Genomic DNA, 18,188 nt, shown 5'->3' on the forward strand with positions numbered 1-18,188 from the left:
AGGAAGTCAGTAGTTTTCTTAGTAATTGTCTATATTGGGTATACAGGATGTATAGGGTATATAAGGTATAACTATGTAGGGCGTTTAGCATATACAGTGTATAAAGGGTAGATAGCTATATCAGGTATATAGGGCATATAGAGTGTATTATGTATATAGGAGTATAGAATATATAGATGAATGGGATATATAGGGGATATATGGTTTATAGGATATATAGAGTGTATAGGATATATAGAGTGTATACAGTATAGAGCATTTAGGGTGTATTGAGTATGCATGGTAAATATTATGTATAGGATATATAGGGTGTACATAGTATATAACATATATGGGGTATATAGCATATATATAGTGTACACAGTATATAGGTTGTATATGGTATATAGACTGCATAGTTTACATAGGGTATATATATGATATGCAGGATATATAAAAGGTATACTGGGTAAATATGGTGGATACAGGGTATATAGGAGTATAGCGTATATAGCTGATGCACAAAGGGTTGGATTAAGATTCTATGGTGCCTGGTCTTGCAGATTATAATGGTTGAAAGAGGTGGATGTAGTGAGTGTAACGGAGAGGGGACATGTCACACTGTCAGACAGAGAAAGAGGTGGATGTAGTGAGTGTAACGGAGAGGGGACATGTCATACTGAGGTGGTCGTAGTGAGTGTAGCAGAAAGGGGACATGTCACACTGTCAGACAGAGTAAGAGGTGGTTGTAGTGAGTGTAACAGAGAGGGGACATGTCAAACACACTGTCAGACAGAGTAAGAGGTGGTTGTAGTGAGTGTAACGGAGAGGGGACATGTCAAACACACTGTCAGACAGAGTAAGAGTTGGATGTAGTTAGTGTGGAGGAGGTAGCCGGGAGTTGCAGTTCCATTAGCCCCTACGTTGCTCTGGATGTAACTTTTACTTCGTACTTCCAGCAGCGACACGGTTACTCGGAAGAAGAGGAAGTTTGGTTGTTTGCAGGACTGTGCACGGTGATGTTTATTACTGCTCTATATTGTCACATTCATTGTGGTTTTATGGTCACTTCCCACTCAGAAGTGCAGAAAAAGCAGAAGCACAGAGACAACAGACAGATCGACAGCCCGGAGAGGGTCTCGTAGCCAGGAGACAGACTCACAGCCCCATGGATTTCCTGCAGAGACATCTTCCCCGTGTGTACCAGGCTGTGCAGAATGCACTGGTGAGACTGCCCAGGGAAGGTGGTGGGAGCAGCACAAAGACCCATATGGCAAGGAGGCTGCAGTAGGCAGGTATCCTGGGTGCAGGTAAAATAGACGGAGGAATCCTTGGACTGCAAGGATACATTGAGACCCAGAATAGACTGACAGTAAGGATACATTGAGACCCAGAATAGACTGACAATAAGGATACATTGAGACCCAGAATAGACTGACAATAAGGATACATTGAGACCCAGAATAGACTGACAATAAGGATACATTGAGACCCAGAATAGACTGAAACCCAGAATAGACTGACCGTAAGGATACATTGAGACCCAGTATAGACTGAAACCCAGAATAGACTGACAGTAAGGATACATTGAGACCCAGTATAGACTGACAGTAAGGATACATTGAGACCCAGAGTAGACTGACAGTAAGGATACATTGATACCCAGAATAAACTGACAATAAGGATACATTGAGACCCAGAATAGACTGAAACCCAGAATAGACTGACAGTAAGGATACATTGAGACCCAGTATAGACTGACAGTAAGGATACATTGAGACCCAGTATAGACTGACAGTAAGGATACATTGAGACCCAGAGTAGACTGACAGTAAGGATACATTGATACCCAGAATAAACTGACAATAAGGATACATTGAGACCCAGAATAGACTGAAACCCAGAATAGACTGACAGTAAGGATACATTGAGACCCAGTATAGACTGACAGTAAGGATACATTGAGACCCAGAATAGACTGACAGTAAGGATACATTGAGACCCAGAATAGACTGACAGTAAGGATACATTGAGACCCAGAATAGACTGGCGGTAAGGATACATTGAGACCCAGAATAGACTGAAACCCAGAATAGACTGACCGTAAGGATACACTGAGACCCAGAGTAGACTGGCGATAAGGATACATTGAGACCCAGAGTAGAACTGGCGGTAAGGATACATTGAGACCTAGCGTAGACTGGCGGTTAGGATACATTGAGACCCAGAATCGACTTACAGTAAGGATACATTGAGAACCATAGTAGACTGACAGTAAGGATACATGGAGACCCAGAATAGACTGACAATAAGGATACATTGAGACCCAGCTTTAACTGACGGTATGGATACATTGAGACCCAGTATAGACTGACAGTAAGGATACATTGAGACCCAGTATAGACTGACAGTAATGATACATTGAGACCCAGTATAGACTGACAGTAAGGATACATTGAGACCCAGTATAGACTGACAGTAAGGATACATTGACACTCAGATATACCTCTCCTCACCGGACCTCTCCCCGGCCGTCCTGCAACGTGTCACTGCTTGCCTCTCTTCCATCTCTGACTGGATGTCGTCACGCTTTCTCAAACTTAACCTCTCTAAAACTGAACTCCTTGTCTTTCCTCCTCCTAATACTGATCCTCCTCTCTCACTCTCCCTTCAAGTCAGTGATATCCACATAAGTCCATCCCTACAAGCGCGCTGTCTTGGCGTCATACTTGACTCTGGTCTCACCTTTGAGTCTCACATCCAGTTTGTTGCCAAGTCCTGTAGGTTCCAACTCAAAAACATAGCCCGCATCCGCCCCTTTCTTACGCAAGATGCTACCAAGGAGCTTGTCCATGCTCTAGTAATTTCCCGCATGGATTACTGTAACCCTCTCCTGATTGGTCTCCCCAAAAGCCGTACTGCCCCGCTACAGTCTGTAATGAATGCTGCAGCTAGACTGATTTTCCTATCCAGTCGGTCCTCTCACACCTCGCCCCTCTGCCAGTCCTTACATTGGCTCCCTGTATCCTATAGGAGTCAATTCAAAGTGCTAACCCATACATTTAAAGCACTGAACAATTCCAGCCCCTCTTATATCTCTTCACTGATCCAGAGGTATGCCCCTCCTCGTACCCTCCGCTCTGCCCGCGACCACCTCCTGACCGCTGCTCGCACCCGTACGGCCAACTCACGCTTGCAGGACTTCTCACGGGCGGCTCCTCTCCTATGGAATAACTTGCCTACTGCCATCAGACTCTCCCCTAGTCTTCAATCATTTAAGAAGGGCCTTAAATCCCATCTCTTCAGGAAAGCGTATGGCCTCCCAGAGTAATCTCTCCCTTACATACCTGTCCCTATGGAATAGTGCTTTGCTCTCTCCTCCAGCTCTGCTTCACTCCTACTTGATATTTCCTATCCTAATGTTTCTAATACCCCACCTCCTATAGACTGTAAGCTCATTTGAGCAGGGTCCTCTTCAACCTATTATTCCTGTCAGTTTTCTTGTAATTGTCTTATTTATTGTTACATCCCCCCCCCTCTCAAAATATTGTAAAGCGCTACGGAATCTGTTGGCGCTATATAAATGGCAATAATAATAATAATAATAATAATTGAGACCCAGAGTAGACTGGCGATAAGGATACATTGAGACCCAGAGTAGACTGACAGTAAGGATACATTGAGACCCATAGTAGACTGGTGGTAAGGATACATTGAGACCCAGAGTAGACTGGTGGTAAGGATACATTGAGACCCATAGTAGACTGACAGTAAGGATACATTGAGACCCAGAATAGACTGGTGGTAAGGATACATTGAGACCCAGAGTAGACTGGTGGTAAGGATACATTGAGACCCATAGTAGACTGGTGGTAAGGATACATTAAGACCCAGAGTAGACTGACAGTAAGGATACACTGAGACCCAGTGTAGGCTGGTGGTAAGGATACATTGAGACCCAGAGTAGACTGGCGGTAAGGATACATTGAGACCCAGAGTAGACTGGCGGTAAGGATACACTGAGACCCAGTGTAGGCTGGTGGTAAGGATACATTGAGACCCAGAGTAGACTGGCGGTAAGGATACACTGAGACCCAGTGTAGGCTGGTGGTAAGGATACATTGAGACCCAGTGTAGGCTGGTGGTAAGGATACATTGAGACCCAGAGTAGACTGGCGGTAAGGATACATTAAGACCCAGAGTAGACTGACAGTAAGGATACACTGAGACCCAGTGTAGGCTGGTGGTAAGGATACATTGAGACCCAGAATAGACTGGCAGTGAGAATCCAGCATTTTTTTATATCCCAAGGACCCTTACATGATAACCCTGTACATATCACATATAGGGTTTGTAGAGAATTGATTAACAAAATTGCACATTTTATAAAAAAAAAAAATAAAAAAAAAAATCTGAAATGGAGATATAGCTGAGGGCTCGCAGGTTTATCTGAAATGTGTGAGACACCCCCCATACTGCATGGGCCCAGTGAGGATCCCCCAAACTGGCAGAGCGGATATTTACTCAAACTTTGTTATACTTTGTATCTTGCTTTCTATAAACTGATAACTAATTATTTGTTTTTTCTTTGTAGCCATAAAACGATCTCAGGTTTTATATATCATATATATATCATCTGTGTTAGACATGCAGCTATTCTAATGAGAGATTTCATTAAATAATGCTTGGGTTATATGAGAGGACATTGTAAGTTAATAAAGCACATTGTATGGGGCTGTCTGTGTATGGTGGGAGTTATAGACTGTTGCAGGCTGCCTGTCTATCCCTGACTTCCAGTCACTCTGCTGGCAAGGCTTGGAATCTGCTTATTGCATTTAATGAAGATAAGAGGATAGCTCTGTGTTGGCCAAAGTGATATCATATATAACCTGCCCATCAGGCAGAACTAATCACCTTATCACTTCCTTTTACTGTTATTGCAGAGAGGAATAGGTGTGGAGCAGAGGGACAGGGTATGGAGGCTGACTATACAGTGTGTAAAGAATTATATACAAGGATAGGTTTACATAACTAGTCACACCCTCCCTTCATCCACAGACGGTTTCTCATTTTGTAGTGTTACATACTGGATCTAAAATGAATTTTATTGGGATTTATACAACATACGTTCCACTTATACACAGAACTTGGTTTTCAACTTGGTTACACAAATTGATAATGAAAAAGAAAAAAAAACCCTGTTGGTTGCACAATACTTACCTACATTGCTGTGAGGCATTAAAAAGCTCTGGTGGAGTCCATTACCGGTGGAAGACACACAAATAGTTGAATGGAGTGCACCTGCTGCTATTATTGTATCAAAGGATGAAGAATTAAACATTTGTTTCTGGAAGAGTTTTTGGAACGCGATAAAGTGCTGTAGAAGCACCAGCCTGGATTTGTTTAGAAAATATTTCCCAGACTTTAAACATCCCTCAGAGCACAGATACATTCATTAATAAAACACAGGAGCAATATGGAAGAACCCCAGGGCTGCCCAGAGAAGACCATCCTCAATACTCGGTGATCTGCTAAGGAAGACATTAGTTGAAAAAGCCACTAGAAGGTCAATGGTAGTGGTGAAGCAGGTGAGATCCGAAGCTGATATTGGAGAAACCATCCATGAGATAACTATAGCATGCAGTTTTATCAAAGCTGGACTGCATGGCCACATAGTGTTAAAAAAAAAAAAAAAAAAAAGCCATTGCTAGGAAAAAATAAATAAAAAAAAAACATAAAGTCCAATTTGGCATTTGACGAAAGGGATGTGGCAAACACAACAAATGTGGAAAAATATTCTCTGTTCTAATGAAGCCAAAACATAACCTTTTTGGATTTAATGCAATTCTAGGGTAAAACATGTTTCAATGTTCTGGACAACGGAGACTAAAGCAGAGGTTCGACGTCCCATAGGATAACGACCCCAAATACAGAACTAAAGTGATGCTGGAACGGTCTAAAGTCAATCATCTGAATGTCTTCTAATGGCCCGGTCAAGGCATAGACCCCCATCCCACAGAACATGAGCAATTGTGTCAAGAAAAACAGTAAAATAATTGCAGGATCCAAGTGTGCAAAAACTGGTTAAGACTTACCCCAAAAAACACCGCTTTATAACTGAAAAATGTTGGTTCTACCAAGTATGGAGGAAGAAGGAATAATTATACAAATACCAAGTGTCTGTTGTGCTTTGGTTATTATAACTTTTCTATCATGATAACAATAATTTGTAGGTTCAAAACCTAAGGAATGTTGTGTAAATCAGATGGCAAAACTCAATTTAATTCTTGGCTGAACGCTATAAAATGTGAAAATACAAAAACGTCTACATTCATTATACAGTTAGAATTACCTTTCCATTAAATAATTTGCCATGGATCTCCAGACTGAGACAAGACTGTTAACGATTATGGGTCGTACATGTTTTGGGTCATTTTGGTTAATAATTGTATCATTCAGCCCCTTTCTTTTCCTCAAGCTATACAAACCCACGTCCACTCTCTCTTTCCATTAGGATTACTTGGGCAATGTCGCAGCACAGGTCTTTGGTGCTCCACCCAACGCCCCACGTCCTTCAAACTCTGGAAGCAAGGTCGCCATTGGTACCAAGACTCTTCAGGAGACCAACACCTCACAGGGGTTCCCATCTACTGATACAGGAACTGGAAACAGGTCCATGCAGGTATGGGGACAGGGGAGGACATTGAGACATTGAGCACGGTATTTATTTAATGTGTATTTACATTCCATCCACATGTTTTGTAGATAACAGGTTTACTAATGACCTACAGAGCCAAGCTATGTCAGCATACATATTGACAAGACATACAGGGTTAATCCATTATAGCATTCACTATAGCGCTGTCCTGTGAAATTAACATTTTAGACAAAAACTGTCACACTGTAAAATTCTCCACACAAGTTATTTTTTCCAACTTGGCTATTTAATCTTAAAGGGACTGTTAAGTCCCCTACACCACTTTACATCTGGTCTTTTTGTAAAATGAAAAAAATAATTTCTGCATGGTAAATAGAAATTGACATTTTGTAAATGAGCTTTGTTGCACCCCCCTGACTGTCAGTCGGACAATCATCCTGTTACTTCCTGGTTTGTTTAGCTCAGTGGCGCTAAACTCAAGAGGCATCAATTGCACAGAGCATCTGCCTTGCAAAGACTTCTCATTGAGCTGCATTGGGGAGTCTGTGATTGGACGGCCGCAGAAAGTCTGGGCGGGGTTAGAAGGGGAGGGCTTGCAAAGGCTGCAGACAAGAATATAGCAAGCCGTTTTTAGATATACCCTAAATGAAACAAATGCATACTTAAAATTAAATGCATGCATGGTTTCATTTGAGGTATATCTACCAAACAGTGATATATATTATGATGTTTTATTTGGGCAGTGGAGTGTCCCTAAACAGTCTCCCTACACACTTCCTGTAAAGAGAAATGTAATTTCCAAACGCCCTTTATTGCACAGTCCATTTGATTTAGTATTCCCTGTTTCCTGCTCTATTAATTGCCAGCTACAGACTGCAGGATCCTCCTGTGTGTGATTATTGTTCAATTAACAGAGCAGGAGATACAAACTTCTACAATAAAACCACACTGCATAAACAGAAACAAAAGTGATTTCACTCCTAAATGGCAGAGAATTGAGCAGTGAGACTGCAGGTGCATGATCTATACACCCAAACTGGTTCATTAAGTTAAAGCTGTTTTTTTTTTTTTTTTAATTCTTTATTTTGTTGTGCTTAGGTTTCAAACAAGCACGTTGCTGCCATTTCAGTGGTAACAAGCTTATACATATGTATACAGATAATGTTAAACGAAATAAAACATGGCATAAGGTTAAAAGCACATTTTCAAGGTTAAAGCTGTTTTAATGACTATAGTGTCCCTTTAATAAAATTCTGCGCTGTTGCAATGGTTTCCGTTTTATCCCATATTCGGAGTTATTCACGCTGAGCAGGAAGTTGGTGTTTAGAAGGTGATGTGTCAGATAACCACAAACATGACACGTCAGTCCCAGGAAGCAACTCGCCAATTATTAATGCTTTCTTACAAAAATAGACATCTGTCCCCAAATCACACTCACTGCTTAACTGCTTCAACGCCAGAGCTGAGAACGTCTCGTCTATCACTCTGCTGATAATGAAAGTAGTAGTCAGTCAGTTTGCCCTCCTACACACTATTCAGGACAATGTATTTATTTAATGATCACATGATTAACGCCAATGGGGGAATCGGTATGTTATCGAAGCATGCCAGCAGTGATTCACACCCTACCAAATCCACGCTATGTGCTATATTTACTAAACGGGAGCTGTAATGAGTCATTCGCTGATATGCAAGATTTTGGCCAGTAAAACCCAAATCAGAAACAAAAACTCCAAGTTAGCAAAGATGTAGATTTTTCTCCAGAACGTTTTTTCCTATTCAAGTTGTTTAACAACTTTTTAACCCCTTAAGACCGCAGCCAAATGTACAAGTTGTGAACGAAACAAAATGTAAACAAAACCTGGAATTTGCGCTATATGTCTGTCCAACCGTAATTCACCTCTTTCATATTAAATGCACCCCCCCTTATTATATATCATTTTATTCAGGGGAAACAGGGCTTTCATTTAATATCAAATATTTAGCTATGAAACATAATTTAATATGAAAAAAATGGGAGAAAATAAGAATTGTTTTATTTTTTTAGTTCTACATGACATTTTAACTGTCAATGTCATAATACTGTTTGCTTTTACTGCAATAAAATACACATATTTGTATTCAGCAAAGTCTCACGTGTAAAACAGTACCCTCTATGTACATGTTTTATGGTGTTTTGGGAAGTTACAGGGTCAAATATAGCGTGTTACATTTGAAATTGAAATTCGCCAGATTGGTTATGTTGCCTTTGAGACTGTATAGTAGCCCAGGAAATAAATTTACACCCATAATGGCATACCATTTGCAATAGTAGACGACCCAAGGTATTGCAAATGGGGTATGTCCAGTCTTTTTTAGTAGCCATTTGGTCACAAACACTGGCCAAAGTTAGCGTTAGTATTTGTTTGTGTGTGAAAAATGCAAAAAACGCCAATTTTGGCCAGTGTTTGTGACTAAGTGGCTACTAAAAAAGACTGGACATACCCCATTTGCAATACCTTGGGTTGTATACTTTTGCAAATAGTATGCCATTATAGGGGTAATTTTCATTCTTGGGCTACCATAGGGTCATAAAGGCAACGTAAGCAATCTGGCGAATTTTAATGCGAAAAAATGAAACACAAGCCTTATATTTGACGCTGTAATTTTTGAAAACACCATAAAACCTGTACATGAGGGGTACTGTTGTACTCGGGAGACTTCGCTGAACACAAATATTTGTGTTTCAAAACAGTAAAAAGTATTGCAGCAATAATATCGTCCGTGTAAGTGCTGTTTGTGCGTGAAAAATGCAAAAAATGTCACTTTTACTGGTGATATCATCGTTGTAATACATTTTACTGTTTTGAAACACTAATATTTGTGTTCAGCGAAGTCTCCCGAGTAAAACAGTACCCCCCATGTACAGGTTTTATGGTGTCTTGGAAAGTTATAGGGTTAAATATAGTGCTAGCAAATTAAATTCCCTATACTTTCGGCCTGGGTTGTCAGGCAGGTCCCGCTAATTGTAATTAATTAAGATACCTAATTATGTAAAATTATTACATAAATATATGTGTAGAATTAATATATGTAATATAATATACGCATGTGTATATATATATATATATATATAGACAAGGTTTTTTTTATATATATATATATATATATATATAATTTTTAAAAAAATATTTTTATTTATATATAGGTATATATATATAGTGATATATACGTATATATTTATGTATATAGATATATATATTATTTCGTTCTACGTGTATTTTGATATAAATATATATATATATATTAATATCACAATACAGTTAGAACGAAATAAAACACATCTATATATTTTTTAATATTTTATTTTTAATTATTTATTTTATTGTATTTTTTTACGTATTTACTTTTTTTTATATTATATATAAATATATAAATAACAATAATTATTTATATATTTAATCAGTAACAGTCTACGTGTAATTTGATATTAATATATATATATATATAATTATATATATATATATATATATTAATATTAAAATACACCTAGTTGGTGTATGTGTGTGTGTGTGTGTATATGTGTATATATATACACACTTAGATCATATATATATTTTTTTACACTTATTTTAAGTTATTTTAATTTGATTTTCAGCCAGCAGGGGGACTAACTGTCATTACAGTTAGTCCCCCTGCTGGCAATGCAGCAGCCAGCTATCCCGGCCATGTGATTGTGAGGTCCTCGCAAGGACCTCACTCTCACATGGCCCGGGGGGGCTGAAGAGGACGGAGGTGCCGCGGCGACCGGGTAAGTAAAAAAAAAAACGGAGGGCTACTATTACGTCCTGCGGCATTTAGAGCCGCTTTAAAAAGGACGTAATAGTACGCCCTGCGGTCTTAAGGGGTTAAGGTGATTGATGTAGGATTTAGAGACTGACTGGGTTAGGGTGACCACATTTCCTAACTGCCATTCAGGGACACCTACTTTTACGAGTGCATTTCATCAAATTTATACTTGAGACGTCACGTGACCCTGGCCGCGTGACGTGAGACGTCTAGTGTTCGCGCTATTCGGCGCAGCAGGGCAGAGGAGAAGCCACACACAGTGCCATCTTAACAGCATTATGGGCCCCAGTGACGTGAGAGCTGCAATTTTGTGTAATTGATAAAGCCAGCACAGGCGAAACGCGTTAGAATAAAGTTGCTATTTTCAAAGGATTTTTACACTATCCCTGCCAGACTGAACCTCGAGGATGTCACTACAAACAGTGTCAAAAGCTACCCAGGAGGCAGTGAACATCTAAACAGGGAAATGGAAACCATTTTTAAAAATCTATTTGGATAATTTTAAATCTTTAAGCCTACAGTTTTCATAGGTTTTTGTTAAGCTTTTATTTTTATTCCTGCATATGCACCAGTTTTTAATATTACTTCAAAGTTTTGTATGATTCATTAGCAATAAATTGTTTAATTTTATATGTGTATTGTCTGGTCACTTATTCATTATCCCACAACGTTAGGGGTATAGACAGTCTATATTGCTGGGCATTAGTTTGTGTTAAGAGCTATTACTAGAGATGTGGCACAGTCCTTTCTTTTGTCTTAGAAATGTCTCCAATTTGTCTATTTTTAATAAACAACAAAAACAACAAAACACAAAATGAACAAATTACAAAACAAACGACTCAAGCAAAGGAAGAGCATATTCCATTGATTTCTGATTCGGAATTTCACCCGAATCAAAACAGATGACTGATCGTTCGGGGACAGTCACTAAATGTTGGTCTTATTTACAGATCAAGTGACCAACAGAGAGACCAGATAAAGGAAGAGCAGTAAAACAATATCTATATTATAAATTTAATAAACATAAAATATAAGTACATTGTTTTACTGCTCCTACTGTTCCCTCTTTTGGTTACTTTTCCTCACTTCATCTCTGACCCAAATTGCAGGAAAATGCTCCTATCAGAGTCCTGGAAAATACAAACACAATATTTAGATTTTGTACATAATTTTTACACCCTCTACTTCCACATAACTGGCTAATTATCATTATATAGTATCAGTTACCCACATAACTGGCTAATCATCATTATATAGTATCAGTAACCCACATAACTCCAGCTAATTATCGTTATATAGTATCAGTAACCCACATAACTCCGGCTAATTATCGTTATATAGTATCAGTAACCCACATAACTCCAGCTAATTATCATTATATAGTATCAGTAACCCACATAACTGGCTAATTATCATTATATAGTATCAGTAACCCACATAACTCCGGCTAATTATCATTACATAGTATCAGTAACCCACATAACTCCAGCTAATTATCGTTATATAGTATCAGTAACCCACATAACTCCAGCTAATTATCGTTATATAGTATCAGTAACCCACATAACTCCGGCTAATTATCATTATATAGTATCAGTAACCCACATAACTGGCTAATTATCATTATATAGTATCAGTAACCCACATAACTCCGGCTAATTATCATTATATAGTATCAGTAACCCACATAACTCCGGCTAATTATCATTATATAGTATCAGTAACCCACATAACTCCAGCTAATTATCATTATATAGTATCAGTTACCCACATAACTGGCTAATTATCATTATATAGTATCAGTTACCCACATAGCTCCGGCTAATTATCGTTATATAGTATCAGTAACGCACATAACTCCAGCTAATTATCGTTATATAGTATCAGTTACCCACATAACTCCGGCTAATCATCATTATATAGTATTAGTAACCCACATAACTCCAGCTAATTATCATTATATAGTATCAGTAACCCACATAACTGGCTAATCATCATTATATAGTATCAGTAACCCACATAACTCCAGCTAATTATCATTATATAGTATCAGTAACCCACATAACTGGCTAATTATCATTATATAGTATCAGTTACCCACATAGCTCCGGCTAATTATCGTTATATAGTATCAGTAACCCACATAACTCCAGCTAATTATCGTTATATAGTATCAGTTACCCACATAACTCCGGCTAATCATCATTATATAGTATTAGTAACCCACATAACTCCAGCTAATTATCGTTATATAGTATCAGTAACCCACATAACTCCAGCTAATTATCATTATATAGTATCAGTAACCCACATAACTGGCTAATTATCATTATATAGTATCAGTAACCCACATAACTCCGGCTAATTATCATTATATAGTATCAGTAACCCACATAACTCCGGCTAATTATCATTATATAGTATCAGTAACCCACATAACTCCAGCTAATTATCATTATATAGTATCAGTTACCCACATAACTGGCTAATTATCATTATATAGTATCAGTTACCCACATAGCTCCGGCTAATTATCGTTATATAGTATCAGTAACGCACATAACTCCAGCTAATTATCGTTATATAGTATCAGTTACCCACATAACTCCGGCTAATCATCATTATATAGTATTAGTAACCCACATAACTCCAGCTAATTATCATTATATAGTATCAGTAACCCACATAACTGGCTAATCATCATTATATAGTATCAGTAACCCACATAACTCCAGCTAATTATCATTATATAGTATCAGTAACCCACATAACTGGCTAATTATCATTATATAGTATCAGTTACCCACATAGCTCCGGCTAATTATCGTTATATAGTATCAGTAACCCACATAACTCCAGCTAATTATCGTTATATAGTATCAGTTACCCACATAACTCCGGCTAATCATCATTATATAGTATTAGTAACCCACATAACTCCAGCTAATTATCGTTATATAGTATCAGTAACCCACATAACTCCAGCTAATTATCATTATATAGTATCAGTTACCCACATAACTGGCTAATTATCATTATATAGTATCAGTTACCCACATAGCTCCGGCTAATTATCGTTATATAGTATCAGTAACCCACATAACTCCAACTAATTATCGTTATATAGTATCAGTTACCCACATAACTCCGGCTAATTATCATTATATAGTATCAGTTACCCACATAACTCCAGCTAATTATCATTATATAGTATCAGTAACCCACATAACTCCGGCTAATCATCATTATATAGTATTAGTAACCCACATAACTCCAGCTAATTATCGTTATATAGTATCAGTAACCCACATAACTCCAGCTAATTATCGTTATATAGTATCAGTTACCCACATAACTGGCTAATTATCGTTATATAGTATCAGTTACCCACATAACTCCGGCTAATTATCATTATATAGTATCAGTAACCCACGTAACTCCGGCTAATTATCGTTATATAGTATCAGTAACCCACGTAACTCCGGCTAATTATCGTTATATAGTATCAGTAACCCACATAACTCCAGCTAATTATCGTTATATAGTATCAGTAACCCACGTAACTCCGGCTAATTATCATTATATAGTATCAGTAACCCACATAACTCCAGCTAATTATCGTTATATAGTATCAGTAACCCACATAACTCCAGCTAATTATCGTTATATAGTATCAGTAACCCACATAACTCCAGCTAATTATCATTATATAGTATCAGTAACCCACATAACTCCAGCTAATTATCGTTATATAGTATCAGTTACCCACATAACTCCGGCTAATTATCATTATATAGTATCAGTAACCCACATAACTCCGGCTAATCATCATTATATAGTATTAGTAACCCACATAACTCCAGCTAATTATCATTATATAGTATTAGTAACCCACATAACTCCAGCTAATTATCATTATATAGTATCAGTAACCCACATAACTGGCTAATTATCATTATATAGTATCAGTTACCCACATAGCTCCGGCTAATTATCGTTATATAGTATCAGTAACCCACATAACTCCAGCTAATTATCGTTATATAGTATCAGTTACCCACATAACTCCGGCTAATCATCATTATATAGTATCAGTAACCCACATAACTCCAGCTAATTATCGTTATATAGTATCAGTTACCCACATAACTCCGGCTAATCATCATTATATAGTATCAGTAACCCACATAACTCCGGCTAATTATCGTTATATAGTATCAGTTACCCACATAACTCCGGCTAATCATCATTATATAGTATCAGTAACCCACATAACTCCGGCTAATTATCGTTATATAGTATCAGTTACCCACATAACTCCGGCTAATCATCATTATATAGTATCAGTAACCCACATAACTCCAGCTAATTATCGTTATATAGTATCAGTTACCCACATAACTCCGGCTAATCATCATTATATAGTATCAGTAACCCACATAACTCCGGCTAATTATCATTATATAGTATTAGTAACCCACATAACTCCAGCTAATTATCATTATATAGTATCAGTTACCCACATAACTCCAGCTAATTATCGTTATATAGTATCAGTAACCCACATAACTCCAGCTAATTATCGTTATATAGTATCAGTAACCCACGTAACTCCTGCTAATTATCATTATATAGTATTAGTAACCCGCATGACTCCAGCTAATTATCATTATATAGTATCAGTAACCCACGTAACTCCGGCTAATTATCGTTATATAGTATCAGTAACCCACATAACTCCAGCTAATTATCGTTATATAGTATCAGTAACCCACGTAACTCCTGCTAATTATAATTATATAGTATCAGTAACCCACATAACTCCAGCTAATTATCGTTATATAGTATCAGTTACCCACATAACTCCGGCTAATCATCATTATATAGTATCAGTAACCCACATAACTCCGGCTAATTATCATTATATAGTATTAGTAACCCGCATGACTCCAGCTAATTATCATTATATAGTATCAGTAACCCACGTAACTCCGGCTAATTATCGTTATATAGTATCAGTAACCCACATAACTCCAGCTAATTATCGTTATATAGTATCAGTAACCCACGTAACTCCTGCTAATTATAATTATATAGTATCAGTAACCCACATAACTCCAGCTAATTATCGTTATATAGTATCAGTAACCCACATAACTCCGGCTAATCATCATTATATAGTATCAGTAACCCACATAACTCCGGCTAATTATCATTATATAGTATTAGTAACCCACATAACTCCAGCTAATTATCATTATATAGTATCAGTTACCCACATAACTCCAGCTAATTATCGTTATATAGTATCAGTAACCCACGTAACTCCGGCTAATTATCATTATATAGTATCAGTTACCCACATAACTCCGGCTAATCATCATTATATAGTATCAGTAACCCACATAACTCCAGCTAATTATCGTTATATAGTATCAGTAACCCACGTAACTCCTGCTAATTATCATTATATAGTATTAGTAACCCGCATGACTCCAGCTAATTATCATTATATAGTATCAGTAACCCACGTAACTCCGGCTAATTATCGTTATATAGTATCAGTAACCCACATAACTCCAGCTAATTATCGTTATATAGTATCAGTAACCCACGTAACTCCTGCTAATTATAATTATATAGTATCAGTAACCCACATAACTCCAGCTAATTATCGTTATATAGTATCAGTAACCCACGTAACTCCTGCTAATTATCATTATATAGTATCAGTAACCCACATAACTCCAGCTAATTGTCGTTATATAGTATCAGCAACCCACATAACTCCAGCTAATTATCATTATATAGTACCAGTAACCCACATAACTCCAGCTAATTATCGTTATATAGTATCAGTAACGCACATAACTGGCTAATTATCATTATATAGTATCAGTTACCCACATAACTGGCTAATCATCATTATATAGTATCAGTAACCCACATAACTCCAGCTAATTATCGTTATATAGTATCAGTAACCCACATAACTCCAGCTAATTATCGTTATATAGTATCAGTAACCCACATAACTCCAGCTAATTATCGTTATATAGTATCAGTAACCCACGTAACTCCGGCTAATTATCATTATATAGTATTAGTAACCCACATAACTCCAGCTAATTATCGTTATATAGTATCAGTAACCCACGTAACTGGCTAATTATCATTATATAGTATCAGTTACCCACATAACTCCAGCTAATTATCATTATATAGTATCAGTAACGCACATAACTGGCTAATTATCATTATATAGTATCAGTTACCCACATAACTGGCTAATCATCATTATATAGTATCAGTAACCCACATAACTCCAGCTAATTATCGTTATATAGTATCAGTAACCCACATAACTCCAGCTAATTATCGTTATATAGTATCAGTAACGCACATAACTGGCTAATTATCATTATATAGTATCAGTTACCCACATAACTGGCTAATCATCATTATATAGTATCAGTAACCCACATAACTCCAGCTAATTATCGTTATATAGTATCAGTAACCCACATAACTCCAGCTAATTATCGTTATATAGTATCAGTAACCCACGTAACTCCTGCTAATTATTATATAGTATCAGTTACCCACATAAGTAATTGTTGCTATATAGTATCAGTACCCACATAGCTCCGGCTAATCATTGTTATATAGTATTAGTAACCCACGTAATTCCATTGCTGTGTGATCCAGTAGTGTGTTTTCATTTGTTTAGCAAACTGTAAAATATGTATGTGGTGTCCAATACCTTTACAGAGAAATTAGCAAAAAATGAAGACTACCTTTTAACTGACAGGGATTTTTTCATCTTGCCATGTTGTGGGGACTGAGGCAACTAAGGCATTTCTGCTATGTGTTTCTTCATCCTTAAATTCCTGCTTCCTTTTTCATTACACCCACATACATATACACATACACACACAGTGGTGTATCCTGGTTTTGTGCTGCCCTAGGCATGACAAAACTCATGCCAAAAAACACTTTTTTTTTTTTAAATTCAAGTCCCCCCCAGCCTCCTTACCTTTGGGAATGCTGGGGTGGGTGACCAGGTAAGAAGCCACCTGGGCTGTTAGTTTGTGCACGGGGGCTGTGCAGGTAAAGTGCTCCGAATTGCAGGACAGGCAAGGACAAGCAGAAGAGTAGCCGTGGAAATCTAAAGTCAGGCCAGTAAACAATGAGAAAAACCAAGGTCACAAGCCGGGATCAATCTGGAGAACACACAATCAGGACACACAATGAACAGAACCAATAACGTGAACCAGAGTCCATGGACTGACAAAGATCCCAGGACGAGGCAGTGCTTATATACCCAGCTAATAAATGATCTGCTTCAGGTGGGCTAGATAGACTGGAACAATCACGGGTAAAGTCCAGTCCCCAGTGCTGGAGACAAGGTGAGGATAACCATTAGGCAGAATCAAGGGCTGAAGTGTTGTCCAGAGGCAAGACAGCAGGACTAAGGCAGAGAGAGTCCAGAGATCATATCCCCTGTTGGGCCCTTCTGGGGTGACCATGTCTGGTGTCATGGTGAGAACTGTGACACACATAAGAACAGTTTTTTTTTTTTTTTTTAGATTTAAAGGATCACTATAGTGTCAGGAAAACAAACCCGTTTCCTCTGACACTATATAATCCTTAGGGTCCCCCCTCCTGCTGGGCTGAAGAAGTTAAAACCCCTTCAGCCACTTACCTTTGTCCAGTGCCGGGC

The 18,188-nt window shown here is 37.8% G+C and overlaps 1 protein-coding gene across 1 annotated transcript in view; it reads left to right on the forward strand.

The window, feature by feature from the left end:
- The first annotated feature begins 454 nt into the window (after positions 1-454).
- The window catches only part of APOBR (apolipoprotein B receptor), a 30,823-nt gene continuing 13,089 nt past the window's right edge, over positions 455-18,188 (forward strand). Inside the window, exons 1-3 of the mRNA XM_063429593.1 lie at positions 455-468; positions 1,060-1,204; positions 6,494-6,661. Coding sequence (XP_063285663.1) covers positions 455-468; positions 1,060-1,204; positions 6,494-6,661 — 327 coding nt within the window. The remainder of the gene's footprint in view (positions 469-1,059; positions 1,205-6,493; positions 6,662-18,188) is intronic.

This window comes from Pelobates fuscus, chromosome 8 (assembly GCF_036172605.1).
Source record: "Pelobates fuscus isolate aPelFus1 chromosome 8, aPelFus1.pri, whole genome shotgun sequence".
Lineage (NCBI taxonomy): Eukaryota > Metazoa > Chordata > Amphibia > Anura > Pelobatidae > Pelobates > Pelobates fuscus.